The 20,567-nt window shown below is 40.9% G+C and overlaps 1 protein-coding gene across 1 annotated transcript in view; it reads right to left on the bottom strand.

The window, feature by feature from the left end:
* The window catches only part of Nek11 (NIMA related kinase 11), a 216,577-nt gene that overhangs the window by 144,547 nt on the left and 51,463 nt on the right, over positions 1-20,567 (bottom strand). Inside the window, 2 exon segments of the mRNA XM_057767840.1 lie at positions 3,498-3,616; positions 17,052-17,217. Of these exon segments, the coding sequence (XP_057623823.1) occupies positions 3,498-3,616; positions 17,052-17,217 (285 nt within the window).

A 20,567-nucleotide genomic window follows, 5' to 3' on the forward strand; every position in this document is an offset into this window, starting at 1 on the left:
TATAGAGTATACATCTACTTTCTTGACACTCTTATCATTTGCTGTAACCTACCCTGAAGTGCATAAACCCTGAACTTAATATATTTGTATATATCACCCAGGTAGTCCTCAACCCTAATCTCCATACAGAATAATTTCAGTATCCCACATCCTTTCTTGAGTCACTTACAGTACATTCCCAAGGGCACTCTCTATTGTGACTCACCATCAGTTGAATGCATCTTAGTTTGAACTTAGATCTGAACAATCACACAATAGTGTGCACCCATCTACATCCATCTTCTTCCATCCTACATTGTATATTGGCGAGTCATCCAGATCATACATTATTGCTGATGTGTTATTTTTATTATAGGCTAACATTTCACGATACAATGATACAGTTTATTTAATCATTCCATTGTAGACAAAGATTTAAGAGTACATTAGTCATTACAAAAAAAAGACATCTACAGTCATTTTTATCTATGTGATCAGGCCTCATCTCTCCTCTTTTGATATTTGTGTCAGTCCATATCATTTATACAAAAGAATGCATTTCGTTTTGACATTTCCACACCTGCATCTTGTAGACTTGAATCATTCTTATCCCTTTCTGTCCCTTCCCCTCCCACTGATCTCCTCAATAGGCTCCTCCTACTTTCGTGTCCTTTATATAAAAATCTAGATTCTACATGTGGGAGAAAACACATGGCATTTCTCTAAGTCTGGTGTCGCCTGATTTGATTATCTCTGACTCCATCCAGTTTCCTGCAAATGACACATGGTTCTTCACTATGCCTGAGTAAGCCCCACCGTGTATATAGATACTAAGTTTTCTTTACCCATCCACCCCAGTGATGGGTATCTTTGATGATTCCACAACTTGATCATGTGTCAGTGTCAGAGAGAGCCTGAGTACAGGTCTGTCTACTGTATATTCACTATGATTCTTTTGGTCTCTATCCAAGAGATCATCACTCATCACTGACCCCCCAAGGACTAGAACCACTATTTGTATGCTTAGTCTAGCAAACACCATCACACATTTCCCCCAAAGCTTTTCTACCAGTGGACACCCCACAAATAATGTGACAAATGTCGAGTTGCTCTGCATCCTTGCCAACATATGTGATTGTTACATTTAAAAAACCCTGTCTGCTGGCAGTGCCCTTACGCCTATATTTAATTATTACCACACACGATAATGTTACAGAAGCATCTTGTGCTCATTCGTTTCCAGTGTGCACGCCATATGAAACAAGCAGTGACAGTTCCTTCCTTGTTACTGTCTTACAGGTGAAGAAACAAGGCTCAGAGACGTCAAGCAGCTTGTCATGGTCTGTCATTCAGTGAAGACAGTGACTCTGTATAGCCACCTGCCTCGCAGCTATGACATCGTAACTTTTTATCACTCACAGTTAACTGTTCTCTGAGCTTAGGACTTACTTTTAGTTTAGTGCTATTGCATGAATAAAGTGAATTAAAATATAAAATTAGCATTGCATATACAGAGGAAGCTTATAGTGATTGGATACAATATAATGATTTAGTGAGACCATCATTTTTCATCTGGATCACAAAGAATAGAATTTCAGATCCACAGATTCAGTAGCATCCATATATGTAGCCCTGTTGAACGACTATAAATAGTGACAGATGAAAAATGGCAATCCTCCCTTTGGAGGTTGTTTTTAAGTTCATTTATTCTTTTTTTTTTTTTTTTTTTTTTTTTTTTGGTTTTTTCGAGACAGGGTTTCTCTGTGGCTTTGGAACCTGTCCTGGAACTAGCTCTGTAGACCAGGCTGGTCTCGAACTCACAGAGATCCGCCTGCCTCTGCCTCCCGAGTGCTGGGATTAAAGGCGTGCGCCACCACCGCCTGGCTAAATTCATTTATTCTTAACTATCACTAAATAATCTTAAGCACATCAAAAACATTGGGGGAATGTGCTCGGAGCATATTTTATACTGACATGGGAATAGCCTTATGCAACCCTGTATAATAAAACTAAAATAACAAAATAGAAAAACAAGAATAAAAAATAAATCAAGTCAGCCAGATTCCAATTGTCTATTTGCATACAGAACAGCCCCACAGTGGGCATCTTTGATGGTACTGTTTTATAGTGACATCCTTTATGTAATAAGCCAACAATATGCTAACAAGCAGTGGGACAGGAAAGACAGGAAGGAGAGAAGGAGGGAGGTAGGAGGGAGACGGGGAAAAGGGAAGATGCTAGCAATGCGAGTGTACATGCTCAGCAGCTGCCAGTCAGCAGCTTCAGACCGCTTACTAAACATTATGTGATATTTCATAGTCATCTCAGGACAGAGATGGCTGGGAGTCAGGCTGAATTAGTCACATCTGTGCCACTGAGCGTGTGTTTCAGCAGATACATGGCCAGTTGCCGGGGAATCTGATTACTTTTTGCACTATCAGACCACAGATAGCACACGTAAGCAAGGACATCCCGGACCACCAGGCCTTGCTGTGCCCTGCGATTATCGCTATCACTCAAGATGGCTGTTCCTGGGTGTTCTGCTCACTCCCGCAGCGAGCGTGCCATGACCATCTACTTTGCAAGAGTCTATTCTTACAAATTCATCAGTACTATTTGATGAGTCTAAAAAGATTTAAAACTTTCACATCTGAAAAGATCATACAATGTTTTAAAATGTATTGTTGAGGCAAATTCCATAAACAAGACTGGCAGATAGCTGAAACTCGGAGGATACACTTTGACTGTTGCTTGACATTTTATAGCAAAACTGACTTTTAGTTTGACTATTTATCTGCCATGACCTGCTAATGATGCCTGAGTATCATCTCTAGTTCACAGATGATGGTTAGATAAGGCACCCACCATACTCAATACAGTTTCTGCTACATTGAGGAAGAAGGAGAAGGAGAAAGAGCAGGAGCAGGAGGAGGAGGAGGAGGAGGAGGAAGAGGAGGAGGAGAAGGAGAAGGAGGAGAAGGAGAAGGAGAAGGAGAAGAAGAGAGAAGCAGGAGATATGGCTCAGTACCCAAAGTGCTGACTATCTATACAAACACGAGGACCTGGGTTCAAATCCCAAATACCTACATAAAAAAACTGAATATAGAAATTCCTGTCTGTAAACTGAGCCCTCCTGACAGGATAGGAGGTAAGGGAGGAGATTTAGAGGCCAATAGGCCTGGACTATTCAGCAGAGATAAGCTATCCAATCACAGACAAAGGGAAAGGTAAGGACTTACCAAAGGCTGTCCTCCACACCCAAGCTGTGGCATGCACACATCTGCACACACCTGCACTCACATACACACAACTGATATAAATAAATACTATGTGAGTAAATAATTAATCAACAGTTTCCTCAAGAAAAAAATGTCATATTATAAAATATTACAGATGTTTGACTGTGGTGATTCATCTTCTGAACCTCTTTGCTTTCAAATCAATGAAAAATATTCACCTTTCAAGTTCAGACACGAGCATTAAAAACTATACCTGTGCCCAGAAGCAAGTCAGCATACCTCTCGTGCATATAATCAACTCCAAGCAACAACTGGATAAACCATTCCACAATTTGATTTTCAGGAAAGATTTTCCCAGCTTCTTTATATTCCTGAATTTTATAGTCCAGATCTCGGCCCTGAAACAAAATAACATAATCTTTCATACTGTTATAGATAAAAATTTAATACCAAGTTCTGTGAACAATGTAAGGCAGGCAGGCCCAAGAAGAAGTCACCTAAGGAGACACCGAGATGGATGACCCAGGAGGGGCCAGCCCCTCTGGGGAACCGGAAACTGAATGCTCTGCACATCTCAGAAGCCATCTGACCCTGCCTTCCCATATACCAGGAGATCCGTCCTCCTAAAAACGTCGTCGCTCCCACAGAAATCCAAACAGAGCTCCTATTCCTATTGTCAGCAGTCAACAAGTAAAATCTGCCATCGCTCCTCCAGTTCATATCCGTCGAACTGGGTTTTATCTTTGCCATCAAACAAGGATAAAAAACAAACCATATAACGGAGAAATGGTATCAAGTGTAACATCCATATGACATCCCCTGAATCTGTGTTCATATAAGACTAGGAATAACGTTCCTAGTACCCTAATTTTTGCATACAGAACCCTAACATGAACTGGCTTTGTGGGAACCTAGCCTGTTTGGATGCTCACCTTCCTAGACCTCGATGGGGGGGGGAGGGAACCTTGGACTTCCCACAGGGCAGGGAACCCTGACTGTTCTTTGGACTGGAGAGGGAGGGGGAAAGGAATGGGGGGAGGAGGGAGGAGTGGGGGAGGGGAGGGGGGAGGGGAAGGAAAATGGGAGGCGGGGAGGAGGCGGAAATTTTTTCAATAAAAAAAAATAAAATAAAATAAAAAAAGAACCCTAACATGCGGGAAGGTTAAAAATGGAACAGTAAAATTCAAATCAGAGGTATTAATTGAATTACAGTGATGTTTGCAAGAAATAAAATTGGTGTTGACATGGGGCACCAGTGCTGGCTGCCATGGGAGACACTTTAGAATTTTAATTTATTTTGTTGTATTGTTAATGTGTGTATAAGTGGGGTGTATGTGTGGTACAGCTGGAAGTCAGAGGACAATTTCAAGAGAAGATTCTTTTAGGCCATCAGATGTGTGGCGTAAGTGCTTCTCCTCACTGAGCCAACTTGTAGCCCCAGATTATTTTGACTCTGGCATGGACAGACAGACAGTGTCTTGGAGTGAGTGAGTTTCCTCTTCTCTATTAAACCCCAGCACACACCTCAGGAATACAGGGGCTGGTGGTGAGTGCACGGCTCTCCACACAACAGTGAAGCATTCGGTCACTCAAGTGCTGATGAAATAACAGTAATTAAAATTAAGAGCAGAAACTGACAATCATGAATGCCTCGATTTGCCTGGCTGTGTCTGATGTGACTCTGATGATAATATGTCTTAATATATTTTAATTGCCATAGAAAACAAAACATAAAGTGTTAGATTCTCTTACAGAAACCATACACCTCAAAAGTTTTATATTAAAACACTGAAAGATTAAAGCTTGTTTGATATATGTCCTTGGAAGAAAAGGCAAGGAAAAATGTTCTTTGTGGGACGAGAGGCACAGGTCCATGGAGCGTGCAAATGGTAAGAGGAAAATGAAGCCATACACAGACTATGGAAATCCTCTCCAGCAGCAGAGCAAAGGTATTTCTAGCCAGTGAGGCAACCGGGAGCGATTACTTGTAATCAAACAACATGTGGTCAACTGACAAACTGCTGGTAATGCAGTGTTTAATTTCCTTTCAGTGCAATGTGTAAATATTTGCTTAGCATTTTCTCTTTCCAAATCAAGAAATAAGAAGTCAAAAGCATATCACACATTCACAAGCAGGCTTGATGAAATCATCTTCCTTGCTGGATTTTCTAGGCCAAGGGGATCAAAGCTTCTTGGAATTAAAAAATGCAGTGAATTAATATTTAACTCTTGGCAATAAAAAGAGAGAGAAACCAGTTCCCACGTCCTTCTCCAGCACTCACTTTCCAACCATGGAATGCCTCAGAATTCTGGGTCAGCGCACAAATTGTGCAGTAATAATATTTTTGACAGTGGATCATTGTGGCTTCCTAAAGAGTGGATGAGAAAGTCCTTCAGACAAAAGGTAACCCATGTCTACTACACTGTCTCTATTAACAGTTATATATTCCCATCCAATGATCCAACGACTCAAACTCTGACCATAGTAAACATTTCTAATGTCAGAAAAACAGTGTTTCACCTCCTTGGAAGGGAGGGAGAAAGGGAAAGATGGACAGATGGATGGACCCTAAAAATATATAAATGAGGGACAGAGTGGGAGTGCAGTTGGTAAATTGTTTGCTGTGAAATCCGGAGGCCACGAGTTTGATTCCCAAGATGCACATGAAGAAGTAGGGGATGGTGATAAGTAATCACAGCCCCAGTGGTGGGGTGGTAGGGACAGGGAGGTCCCTGGAGCTTGATCACCAACCAGTCCGGCCTAATTGGTGAGTTTCAAGTCATTAAGAGTCCCCAAGTTAACAAGGTAAAGGCTTCTAAAGAACAGCAGATTGTCCTCTGGCCTCCACACTAATGGAGAGAGAGAGAGGGAGAGAGAGAGAGAGAGAGAGAGAGAGAGAGAGAGAGAGAGAGAGAGAGAGAGAGACATGCACAATGCATATACACAGGCATACACACTGCTCACACAGGCATGTACACTACATACACATAGGCATGCATACTGCATACATACTGGAATGTACACTGTGCACAAACAGGCATACACATTGCATACACACAGACATGCACACTAAAAACACAGGCATGCACACTACACACACACAGAGACACACAAGTGAATACACACACACACATACACACACAAGAAATATCATTGAAACTGCCTTCTAGTTTCTTATATCTTTCCAATATTTAGCACTTTAGGACAATCATAAGTATAGCTGTCATCATAAATTTGGTTTTCAAATACATAATTACCTATCTCAATTATAATAATACTGAGATTTCAAATCTTCATCTGTGAATTAAAATAGCATTCCTTTTAGGAATTTATTCTCAAACTACAAGTTTCTATTGTTGATGCAGAATATTCCTTTACACTGTGTGAAGATATATTACTGTGATTGGTTTAATAAAGAGCTGACTGGCCAGTAGCTAGACATGAAAAGATTAGTTGGGACTTCTAGGGAGAGAGAGGTCTCAGGGAAAAAGAAAGCAGAGTCTCCACACAGATAGAGAAGAATCAGGATGTACAGGTAACCAAACCATGTAAAAGATATAGGTTAATACAGGTTAGAAGAACTAGTTAGGGACAAGTCTAAACTAAGACTGAGCTTCCGTAATTAATAATAAGTCTCTACCTTGCTTTTTGTGGGTTGGCAGCCCAAAGAAAAATCTGTCTAAATATTGTCATTATAAAACCATGTCAATTGAATATGAAGCTCTATATACTCATGGTATCTGCACTGTCTTCTTTGAGAATGAGCAGAATTGTGTTTCTTGTGGTGACACTGATACTCTGCTACCTCTCTCTTCAAACCCTCTATCACCAGTAATCCCAGAACCTCTCAAATGCTAGGCAAACCCTTTACCACAAAGGTGCATCCCCAGGCCCCATTCACACTTCTTAAACGGCAGAATTTACATGCCCATTTTCTGCATAATATTCAATGTATGCTTTCTTGTGTCTATACAAGATATATTTGTATTATTGAGGAATAAATTGGAAAAACAAGCCCTGAAATAATAGGCCTGAAAGTGAAATTCTAGAAGGAGCTTTGCAAACATCCCTTCCTTCTCTGAGTAGAATCATAAGAAAGAATGTTATCAGTTCTTACTACAGGCTTAACCAAGAGACTGTGCAGTCAGCATGAAGATATTACATCAAAAAACTAAACCCAAGGTCATGGTCTTAAATTACCCTCCACTAAGTTGCCAGGCAGTGGTGATATACACCTTTAGTCACAGCATTCGGGAGGCAGAGACAGGCAGATCTCAGTGAGTTCCAGGACAGCTAGGGCTACATAGAGAAACTCTGTCTCAAAAAAACAAACAAACAAAAAAAGTTACCCCTCATGCCTTGATTTTTATTTTCCTAAATTTCTCTCTGAGGAAAAAAAACAAACCCTATTGTTTTGCATTCGCCATGTTCTTTGATAAGCTCTCTGTATATTATGTCCTGCGGATGTGGATGAGGTAGGCAAACCATTCACAGATTAAGACAACACTTATGCTTTTGTACCACAAAGAAACGTCTGTGAAACCATCTGATTTCAACTCAGCAATGTGGGAAGAATTTACTTCTTTTTCTAAACTTTCCATCTAAGTAAAATCCAATTCATTTCATAAAATGTCTCACGCTCTTATTACATACCCTAAGTTTTGTTTTCTCAACTTTGTCTTTGAGAAATGTTTGAGGATGACTTTTCTCGCTAAAACAAACTTAAATGAAAAGAGAATGTAGAGCTCAATAAAAATCAACTAAAAAAAGAAAGAAAGAGAATGCACTTGAACTTGAGCCAATATTAATTTGCCCTTCCTTGATCCTACAGTCAGAAAGATGCCCTCTGTCACTAATATTGCCTCTCAAAGTCACACAAAAAGCCTTGATGTGAACTTCTTAGGTCTTGAAAATCTATAACACCAACTATCACTTGGTAGATCATGGTGTCCCTTCACACCCCATCCCAGTTTGCCAACATCAGACAGACTTTGAAACCCCGAAACCTTGAAGGAGTGAAAAGAACTCAACCACAGTGGTCTAAACACCATCTTTGATTGCCAGCAACAAGTTCAAATCCCCAACCCACTTTTAAAGCTGTCAACTACTTCAAAAGATCAAAAAGAACGTTCTCAGAGCCAAACCAAGTAAAATGGAAGTGTTCAAAGAACAGACAGGACAAAAGGATATCTTCAAGGCTAGGAGGAGCATGGAGCATCCTTCTGATCTACTTCTCCACTTTAAAATGAAAAGTCTGTTCTTTATCAGTTCATTGAGTTGGTATCTCATAATATTGTTCCTTTGAACTCATCATATCTTCAATAAAGAAACATTTGTCTAATACTCTTCAAAGTTAAGCATATAACAGAATCATTCAAGTTGCTTGTTTAAAATGTTCCATCTGACTTTGTAGAACAGGATAAGACCCAATAATGTATGTTTTATTTTTGTATGTGTGGCTTGTGTGTGTTAATAGGTATGTGGACACATGCCAGGGTTATGTGCATATATGTATGTGTGGCCATGTGGAGTTCCAAGATGACTTCAAGAGTCTTCCTTTAAGGCCGGGCGGTGGTGGCGCACACCTTTAATCCCAGCACTCAGGAAGCAGATGCAGGTGCATCTCTGTGAGTTTGAGGCCAGCCTGGTCTATAAGAGCTAGTTCTAGAACAGGCTGCAAAGCTACAGAGAAACCCTGTCTCAAAAAAAATAAAAGTCTTCCTTTACTGCATGCCACTTTCTCACTGAGATAAGACCTCTGAATTGAACCCCAAGTTCACCAATAGTCAGACTACAAGCTTGCTCCAGGGATCCGATTTCTGAACACTGGACTTACAGGCAGGCCACAGTAGCCACCTGGCATTTACATGCGTGCTGTGGATGCAAACTCAGGTCCTCACCCGGGCATGGTCAGTCTTTTACCCACCAATTCATCACCCCGCCTGAGAATGTGTTTTTAACATGTATCGCAGGTATCTCTAGAATGTTTCCATGGCAAAAGTTTGAGAAACTAGGCAGTACCATGACTGGGTCACAGGCTTAAAACTTACTTCATCATGAAAATGTTCCACCCAGAAGCTTAGACAATCCCAAAGACAAGTGGTGTCTTTGGTAAAAGCATGGTTGAATAAGAATTATTTAATAATGATAACAGCCAGTGATAGATGTAGGAAGCAAGGAATGCTGTCATCTGTCACTGAACTGTGGCATTCCGAAAGCTCGCTGCAATTGTGTACATCAAACATGGGAAAATATCAAGCCACATTGTGCTTTTTAAAGCAAAATAAGACCGTCTAGTTTTTAAGTAGTTACTGGACAATGCCCTCCACTCTTATGACATGCTGTGATTAAAACACAAATGACATCTCTGGGACTTAATGGGAATTCTTTTTGTCTATAAGGTCTGATAAAGTTAGCACACCCTTCCTACTGAGACAATAAAGTAGCATAATTTGTTTTTTTATTTCAATATGAAATAATGCTCATATTCAATAAAGCATAGATAGGGTTATTGTTTTAAACTATTTGATAAAAATGTCAATTATTCTATTTTAACACTTATATAAAGTCATAGGCTAACTAAAGCTATCCTTATAATGTTAAGTTTTGCTAAGTTTATACAATAATTTTTTTAAACTAAAATTCATTTCAGTTGTAAATTATTACATTACAGTTTTAAATGAAAATTTGTGTTAGCACGTAATTTTTGAGACAGAATCTTCATTTCTCTTTTCCCGGTACAGATTACTCGAATCTCTTAAGAAAAACTAGAGACATTTTATTGTGAATAAAAACTTCAAATATGACAGGGACTTTTTAAAAATTTTATGTTAAAGGGTCAAAGACACCTCCATGGACCCTTACAGGTAGGCCACAAACTTGTGGCAATACACAGATTAATAGAAATGGGTTAATTTAAGATGTAAGAGTTAGTTAATAAGAAGCCTGAGCTAATAGGTCGAACAGTGTTGTAATTAATACAGTTTCTGTGTGATTTTTTTTCAGGTCTCTGCAGCCAGGAAATGAACCGTATATTTTAGCCAGTGACAGAAATGTCTTATTTGACATGCCAGACAGATTCATTATTGTCATGGGACTGGGAATTTGGCTCAGGAATAGAGGGATTTCCCAGGATGTGCAAGGCCTGGGGCTCAGTCCCCAGCAATGGAAAAACGTCATCCCTGTTATCCCAAATGTATCTGAGAACTACACATGTCACGGAGTTGGGGCTCAGGAATGGTTCCTGGAAAGCTCAGAAAGAGACAACAAATAATGCAGAGTGCTGATTGATCCGTAAGCATGATGAGTGAAACTGCCACGGTGCCTGGGAGCTCGTGTGGCTTAGGGACCATATTTTTTCTTTCCATGGAGATGTCTGCGGAGAGCTGGACTGCAGCCACTGTTCAGGGAACAAGGAGCAGGAGCTGGGTGATCTCGATGACACACAAGACCTGGTCATCTGCTACACCTACAGGCAGGGCCAGATGCCCCAGGTCTCAGCTCTGGGCCTTCCCTGGTTCACTAGTCTTTAAACACTGACTATTTTTTTTTTATTACTCTATCATCTATTTTCATACTAACTGTTCTCCTTGTTCCCCTGGCCCTGTTCTAACCCTGCTTGTCCATTAAAATCTCTCAGCGAGCTTTCAAAAAATCCTGTTGCCAGGTTATAATAGCCTGGCCAAGTAAGTGAGGTTTGCACAGGAGGGACTCAGGTCCAGGCAATTCTGAAAGTCCTCCTGGTGAGTCTAATGCACAGCCCAGGGCTGGACTGACCGTTCTGCCACAACACTGGCATAGACACTGAAGTTGTTCCCATCAGCAAACCAGAAGCGGAGCAGGCCAATTCTTACCACTCTTTGCTGAGAGGGGGAGGGGTGGGAATGAATGCAAGCACAGGACATTGTAAGTGCTCATGAATATGTCCCAATGAAACCCATTACTTTGTATGACTGGCACAAACTAAAGAAAATGTTTAAAAAAGAAATGTCTGAAGCCAGGTGGTGGTGGCGCACGCCTTTAATCGCAGCACTCGGGAGGCAGAGGCAGGTGGGTCTCTGTGAGTTTGAGACCAGTCCGGTCTGTAAAGCAAGTTCCAGGACAGCCAGGACTGTTACACAGAGAAACACTGTCCTGATAAACAAACAAAAACAGGAGAGAGAAAGAAAGAAAGAAAGAAAGAAAGAAAGAAAGAAAGAAAGAAAGAAGGAAGGAAGGAAGGAAGGAAGGAAGGAAGGAAGGAAGGAAGGAAGGAAGGAAGGAAGGAAGGAAGGAAGGAAGGAAGGAAGGTCTGAATGCTTTATGCTAACTTCTTTGTGGTTCAATATCTAGACCCAAGGTGTGATTTTTTTAAAAAATGAATGAGAACAACTCTCATGTGTTGGAGTCTGAGATGATTCATATAATTACCCTGAGTTTCATGCAAAAGAAAAATACTTCACCAGTTAGGGATATGGGGGTGCAAATGGCTTCCAGCCAATGACTCCCCCTATTCCTCCTTGCATTCTCACTATACATGTGAGAGGAAGCCTCTGGTGTGAGAGAAGAGGGTGTAGTTCAGGGGCCCAGGAAACCGGATAGAACCTGAAGATGTGGGGTAGAAGACAAAGTGTTAGAAAAGTAATGGCTAAGACGAGAGCTATGAGACTGTGGAGGAAGAACAGGAAGGAGAGGGCACATAGCTCCACTTCCTTCTTGTGTGGAGGGGAACAGAAGACACTAGGGTCCAGAGTTCTGCTGCTTTGGTGGCTTTGGAACTATCAGGCAGGACCTGGTTCTGCAGCTCAGACTGGCCTTGAATCCGAGAGCTTCCTGTTTTTGATCCTTCATCCTGGGATTATAGCACCACAACAATACTAATTGATGGGTGTTTTGCTTATGTATTTATTAAGTGCGCATGTAATGTATATATGTGTTTGTGTATGTATGTACATGTGTGTGTGCATGTATGTGTGTGTGTACACATATGTATGTGCAGGGCATTTGTCCTCTATCACTCCCACCTCATGTTTTGAGACAGTGTGTCACTGAGCCTGGAACGCACTGATTGCACTGGCCAGCTCTGGGCATCCACCTGTCCACACCTTCCCTGTGCTAAGGTTTAGATACATGCCACCATATTCAGATTTTACATGAGTTCTGGGGATCTAAACTGTGGTTCTCAGTTCTTGCGCAGCAGCCCTTACTGACTGAGTCATCTTCTCAGCCCCTGGTTGCTTGTATTCTCACACACATAGTCTGAGGCGCCCAGTGGGTTGAGCAGCAGATATAGACATATCAGAAATGAATGAGCACATTACAGACTTGAAAGGTCCCAAATTAAATTTCACAAGAGGAAACATGGACATAGAGAGATCAGCTACTGAAATGGTGATAACATTTTTTATGAGGCCAAGGTTTAGTTTTAGTTATCTGCCATTTCCTATATCAATAATTTCACCTCAGTTAAGAAAAAGATAACATCAGGCCTGAGCAAGCTAAGAGTAAATTTGCATCCGAAGATGAGAAATATCTCTGTTAACGAGAAACATGCACATATCATTTCTCAGGAGCCTGAGAAGAGGATCCCTAGACCCCTGGATGCCCCGCAGCTGTGTAGTGCAGCTGGCAGCCATCACCATGGCAACATTCCTTCCCAGGAGAGCAGCTCGGTCCATGGAAACCAACCATCATTTAAAAATTAACGCAGATGTTCCTGCATTGAATCCTGCACAACAAAAGCCGTTTTTAGAGAAAGGCCCTTTCTAAGGACATAATTGGAACAAATGAGCAAATTTGAATATAGATTGTGAGTTAGATGGGCGGCTCTCAAACTTCGGTTTGTTTCAGACTCACCTGGTGAGCTTGTCAAAACACAGATGGTTGAGCCCCACCCCCACAAAGTCTGATTCAGTATAGCTGGGCTTCTGGCCAGGACTCTGTATTTCCACCAAGTTACTAAGTGCTGCAGATGTGAGATTCTGCTTGAGAATTATAGTGACTTACATGCTCACATTGGTTCAGTGCTAATTTCTTGAGTTCTTATGACTTTAACAGTTGCTATGAAAGAGAAGGTCCTTTACCTTAGATATTCTAATATGAAGCCTTAGCCTTTAAACAACATAGGTATATCATTCAAGTCTGATGGTCCACAACTACCTGAAATGTATGCTCCATGGCATCTGATAACCTTTTCTAGTGTCAGTGGGCACAGGCACACAAATGGGCATAGTGCTGCACACACACACACAACACATACACACACAGAGACCATTAAAAGTAAAAATAAAATGTTACTCATTGCAATGATATTATTTAAAATTTCCTGTCTTATAATATTTTATACTTAACACAACATTAAAATAAGTCTATAATAAACAAAAGAAAATACAGTAGCTATTTGGGCAAAATTAGGGCTGGAACTTAGTCTTCATTAGCTTTCTGTTGCTGTGTGGGGGAGCCCATAGAAGTGGGTCCACTCCACCTTGACTGAAGGTCAGAAATCTTAAGCCTACTCTTGCTCTTTCAAAGTTATTGGCAAGAATTCTGACTGAAGGTGTAGCTACAAACAAGATATCCTGACTTAGCGTGTATTTACTTGGTGTTTTGAATATTAAGATGGCCCGTAGAGGTAGATACACTCCACCTTGACCAAAGGTCAGAGAATTCAAGCCTATTCCTGCTCCTTCATTTTTAAGAAAGGAGGTTTGACCCAGGAAGTGGCTGCCTACAGTATACTTGATCTAAGGTGTAGTAGCTACATGTCCTACCTAAAACATCAGAACGCTTAACTCAGAAAATAGTGACTTGATGTCTCAAGTATTGAAGCAAGTAAATGTTCTGTTTGTCCTTTGTGTCATATTAAAACAGTCTTTTGCCTCCTTCCCCATTTTTGGATTTGGGTATATAAGCATACGGAAAATAAATGCGGGCATATTCAGGATTACGTATTCCCTGGTTGTCCTCCCAGGGCTATCCTATGTCTCTGTGTTTCTTTTATATCTCTGTTCCTCTTGCCTAACATTTCTAGTCCACATTACCCTACCCTGGAACATACGAACCCGTCGAGGCTGGACCCCAACAGATGTCACCCCAACGTGTGGCTATGACAGCTATGGCAAAATCCCTGAGAAAATCAACTCAAAAGCAGGAAAGATTTAACTCCTGGTTTCGGAGGTTCCAGTCAGCAGTCAGTTGCCTCTATTGCTGTGGGGGCTAATGAGACAGATTATTATAGAGGGATGCATGTGGCCGAGAGAGGCTACTCATGTCCTAGCAGCTGGGGGCAAAGTGAGAAGGAGGCTTGCATTCTGACACCATCTTGAAAGGAATGATGCCAATGGCCTCACCTTCTCCTAAGGTCCCACTTTCTAGAGTTTCTGACACTTTCCAATAAAGATGCTGGCAGCTAAGCCTCTATATTACATGGGTTTCTGGGAGATGTGCAAGCAGTTCAAGATGCAAACTACAACATGTTTATTCTCAAGTAGTTCAGGAAAGAGCTAGGTAGAGTGTGTATACATGGACAAAAGAAATAATGATGCAAACGTGGGAAGCAAACAAGAAAACTGGGAAGTCTGAGAAAAGGAGATGTGGGAGATGCAAATAGTCTCACAACCTGTGTGAAAGCTCAAAATTACAGTCAATTTTAGAAAAAAAATCAAAATTAGCATGGGAAAAGAAAGTTAGACCGTGTCATCTATCACCCATGGCAGCCACTAGCTGCACAGGCCAATTCATCTTAAGTTAATTAAAATTAAACAATAAATTTTGTTTACATCAAATTCCTTAATTTCAAAGACAAAAAGCCAGTGTGACTAGAGGTGACCATGGCAGAAGGCACAAGTACAGGCCACTTCAGTTTCCCAGAACCTTCTACTGAGCACTGCTGACTTCAGTCACAGGTGTTTTAAGAGGAGGAAAAGTGTCTTTAGAAAAACTTCGTGTGCCCCTGGGTGTGGTGACCAACACCTACAATCTCATTTCTTGGGAGATGGAAGCAGGGGGATCAGCAGTTCAAGGCCAGCTATGATGACACAGTGAATTTTGAAACAGCCTGAATTACAGAGACAATATAACATCTTACAAACAAATGAATGTGCCAAAATCAGCAGTGGGGAAAGATCATCATCATATGTAGTAATAGCCAATTGTTTTTTCTGAAAGAAAAGTTTAGCAACTAAAGGAGCTAAAGAAGAAAAAGTATTAAACAATAACAGGTAGATTATACCAAAGCTACATTAGAAACACATTTTCCAGAGCAGTTATTCAATTATTCACTGCTACCACCCTATACTCCTCCTCATCTTACTGATTTTTTAAAATAACCCATTAGGTAAAGAAGTTACATATCTAAGTAACTGGTGTTCATCACTACCACCCCTGTGTGTGTGTCTGAATATCTGTCTGTCTATATCTCTTCCTCTCCCTCCCTCCATCCTCAAAGCAGAGAAGGAGCAAACCAGGAGAGTGATTTAAAGTGAAAGGCCAAGGTTTAGATTACTCCAAGTTCATTCAGAGGAATGTGACTACTGGTTTCTTAGTGGTTGCACTAGCAAATGGGGAAGCAGCATGGGTGGTTTGGGTACAGTCTCTACTCTTCCTTCTGCCGCTCAAACACAGGGCACCCTCAGCTTCCATCTGCTTGTCCAAATTCTCAGAGCCAAGCCTGCTTGCCTTCTGTTCCAAAAAGACACTTCTTTCTTCCCAATACAATTTCTCTAGGGTTCCAGGGCCACCCAAGTGATGAGCTGACTAATTCCCTTTTCCACGAGTTCAAATTCTCCTAAGAAGTATTTGGCTAGCCTAGCTCAAAGAGCACCTGGGCATAATTTTAAGCATGGCATCTTCTTTTATGCTCTGCCTGACACAACCCCAGTCACCCACCCTACGCCTAACCTCTGAGTTGTAAACGCAAAAATCCACAATTCATATTGTCTGTCTTCACCTCTCTTATCTTTCTAACTTCATGTTCATTTCAGACTCAGTAAAGCACAAAGCTGTTACTTCAAGAGAACAGAGAGCAGCGGAGAAAACTGTAAATGCTATGCTACAGTTCACAAGTCAACAAATAGGAAAGACTTCTCTAGGAGAAATGAGACGTACATCAAATCTTCACATATCAAACAACAGAACTGGAAATCAAACTGTTAGCTATGCCTCCACTGTATCCAAGCCTTGGTTGAGTCTAGATGTCCACCTAAGCACTCATGATACTATCATAGGAGGTTTGGGCAACCTGTCCCCCATCTATGTAAAAGCACCCCCAATCATGACATAGAGAATTATTATTAATTATGAATGTTTCAGCTTAGCTTAGGCTTATTTCTAGCTAGAATTTTTTTTAAATTAACCCATTTCTATGAATCTATGTCCTGCCCCAAGGCTCGTTTACCTCATTTTGAACTGTCCATTCTGCATCCCTGCTTCCTCCATGTTTGTCTGTCTGGACCCTGGCTGGCTGGCCACTGGTTGGCTGGCTCCCTTCTCTTTCTGCCCACTAGTACCGCCTATCCCTCCTCTGTCTAACTATTGGCCATTCAGCTTTTTATGAGACCAATTAGACCTATCAGGTGCCTTAGGCAGGCAAGGTGAAACAGCTATGCATCTTTACATAGCTAAACAAATGTGACATAAACAAAATCAACACACCTTTATATAGTTAAACAATTATTTTATTCTGCAACACTTGACAAATACTTAGAGAAGATTATTCTTAGTCACAAGACATAAGACACCAGACCTTTAGAATTCAACTTGCTGTTTGATAATAAAACTTTTAAGATATCTCTTTATATAAAATTTTTACCATGCAACAGATTTTTACAAGTATTTCTAAGAGAGGAGATTCTCACCTCACAGTATTCTGTGATAATGCAGAAATTATCCTGCTCCACGAAGCTTGCATGGTACTTGACAATGGCTGGATGATTTAGCTTGGAAAGGAGCTGGGCTTCCACACTGGCCTGAACAGTTTCATTCGGGTTTAATTCTCCAACAGAGATTTCCTTGAGTACCTTTCTGCAGTCAAAAAAAAGAACAAAGAAAAAAGAGAAAATAAAAGTGAAGAAAGACATTAAGAGTTGAGAAGTACATTTAATACATCTGAGCAAATAGTACAGAGCCCCCTCACTGTGGCCAGGTGATCGGCTGCTCAAATGTCTAGTTCTGTCTGCTAGGATACTGATGCCCTAGGCCTGCTTCCTATCCTGGTCAGTACCATGGTGTTCCAAAGTCTCTGACTTCCACACCTATTCCCTCTACAATTGAATGTCAGTCAGAATGTGCGATACTTATTTATTCTCACCTAACTGTCCTTGGTGCACCATGCTTTATCGCTAACAGGATTTAAGAAAACAAAGTTTTAACTGAAAACGCTGATAGAGACAGTAAGGATTTCTATCCTGGGAGAGGATATCAGGTAAAGGGAACACTTCTGTATTGCTGGTGGGAGTGCAAGCTGATATAGCCCCCTTTGGATATCGTTATGTCAATTTCTCAGAAAATTAGGAAACAACCTTCCTCAAGACCCAGCTATAGCACTTTTGGGTTTATATCCAAAGGATGCTCAATCGTGCCACAAGTACATGTGATCAACGATGTTCATAGCAGCTTTGTTTGTCATAGCCAGATTCTGGAAACAACCTAAATGCCCCTTGACTGAAGAATGGACAAAAAAATGTGGTACATTTACACAATGGAGTACTACACAGCAGAAAAAAATGACATTTTGTATTTTGCAGGAAAATGAATGGAACTAAAAAATATCATTTTGAGTGAGGTAACCCGGACCCAGAAAGACAATTATCATATGTACTTACTCATAAGTGGTTTTAAAACATAAAGCAAAGAAAACCAGCCTACAAATCACAATTCCAGAGAACCTAGACAACAATGAGGACTCTAAAAGAGACATACATGGATCTAATCTACATTGGAAGTAGAAAAAGACAAGGTCTCCTGAGTAAATTGGGAGCACAGGGACCTTGGGAGAGGGTTGAAGGGGAAGGGAGAGGCAGGGAGGGGAGCAGAGAAAAATGTAAAGCTCAATAAAAAATTTTTTTAAAAAAGAATTTCTATCCTGGATAAATGGAAGATTTCAATAAATCTCCAAATCATTAATTTAAAAATTGTGATAGCACCATGAAGAGTGGACCAAAACACTACCTTTCCCTATCCAAGAAAAGAAAATAGTCTGATGAGCCAAGCAATTATAGTCCACACTGTACACTAGCTCGCCCGGGGACAGTGCTTTAGCATGCCAATTACACCGTGCAGACAGATGCTGCTGCTTGCCAGGGAGCCTGGCTGCTCATTAAGGCTGTTCTGTAGAACTCCTGCTAGAAAACACTTTGCAAAAACTGTTAAGAGTTACTTCTTGGGCATATTAGTAGAAATGCTTAATTAAAGACTGTAACTGACTCATAGACTCTCCGGCAGACCCCAGTCATGTCGAGCAGGTGTTCACTCTGTCCTTGCCATATGGAGTGCCCAAAGCTGGTAGTCTGGTATGCCCATGAACTTCTGTCTTCCCTCTGATTGGGAGATGCTTATCCAAATGCCTGGGTCTCATTCCAGGTCTGTTTCTGCCACTGTGCTCACTATTATGAATTTACATATAATATAAACTGATGGAAAATGAATACCCTTGCTAGGAAAAAATAAAGGCTTACCAAAAAGGTCTGACAATGACTAATGGCAAAAATCATACTTTCATGTCATTGATAGGCCAGTTCTTTGTTTGTTTTTCAGTACAGTATTTCTCTGTGTAACAGTCTTGACTGTCCTGGAACTCACTCTGTAGACCAGGCTGGCCTAGAATTCACAGAGATCCACCTGCCTCTACCTCCTGAGTGCTGGGATTTAAGGCCTATTCTACCACAGCCCGGCTGACAGGCCAGTTCTTTCTTTCTTTCTTTCTTTCTTTCTTTCTTTCTTTCTTTCTTTCTTTCTTTCTTTCCTTCCTTCCTTCCTTCCTTCCTTCCTTCCTTCCTTCCTTCCTTCCTTTTTTTGATACAGGGTTTCTCTGTAGTTTTGGAACCTCTCCTTGAACTAGCTCTTGTAGACCAGGCTAGCCTCAAACTCACAGAGATCTGTCTCTGACTCCCCAGTGCTGGGATTAAAGGTGTGTGCCACCACACCCAGCCTTAGGTGAGTTCTTAATGGAGCAAACTTGTAAAACTATAGTCTGAACTCAGATTTCTAAGTTCTCAGTCTAGCCAGCGAAAGATAAACCTGGAAAACTAGAGGTATACATGGGTATGCTCTATGAAAAAAGATGAAGGGGAATCTAACCAAAGGATTTTAGATTTTGGCAATACATAATAAATTTTTCTTCCAATGGATGTCGTTCCAATTTACTAATTGTTTCTTCTACCCAGGCAAATACCAGCCTCGATTACACCAAATAAGAGGGCTCTTCCCAGTCTCTAAGGAGTGCTCCAAGATTTTCATTCACTTGGACAAGCCTTTCCCTCCTGCTGGATTACTGTAAAACAGCAGCAATTGTCTTGGCAACACTAGACCTTAGTACTCAGTCAGACCTGGGCTCAGAAGGTTTGCGATTGCAGTCAGTACACTCGTGTACAGCCGAGTGACACTCTATGGGCTATGTTTTCAGTGGCATTATAAATGAAGGGGGCAGGGAGATGCTTCTGCATCAGCTGCACAAACATGAGGACCTAAGTTTGGACCCCCAAGTATCAGGTATAATCTGAGTATGGCGGACAAAGGGATCCATGGGGCTTGCTAGTCAGTCAGTCAAGCCAATCAATGAATTCCATATCTCAGAAAGGAAGTAGAGAAGTGATTGAACAAGACATGTCTTGTTCAACCTATGGCCTCCTTACACACCTGCACTGATGGACACACACACACAAGAAATAAAAACTCTAAGTCAGAAACTTTGTCCTACAAGTTGAGAATGTAAATATGAAAACTTAAAAAATTACTTCACCCTCTAGTGTTAGAGGATTAATATTTGACTTTTCTGCTGGACCAATACAAAAAAAGTCACATTTTTCTTCTCCAAAAGGAAGAAAACACTTCAATGCTGAGATGAACATCACTGAGAATACAGTTTTCTTAAATGTAAGCATGTTAGCATGTTCATTTTAAGGCTTTCCATAGTCTATTAATTTTAAACTCATCCCATTTCCAAAGAAAACCAAGAGAGAACCGTCAGTTCCCACAAAGAACACACGAACTGTGGCAGGTGTGGGCCCTCTCCAAGAGATGCGTAGGCTTTGGCCTCCTTCTCCATTTTACAGGAGTCTTTCTGTGTATTGTAATTTTAAAAATCATTTATACATTTGCTTCTCTTCCCTAGTTTCATTAGATGTTAAAGATCCTATTAGACCCCTTCCTTGATA

This window comes from Chionomys nivalis, chromosome 4 (assembly GCF_950005125.1).
Source record: "Chionomys nivalis chromosome 4, mChiNiv1.1, whole genome shotgun sequence".
Classification (NCBI taxonomy): Eukaryota; Metazoa; Chordata; class Mammalia; order Rodentia; family Cricetidae; genus Chionomys; species Chionomys nivalis.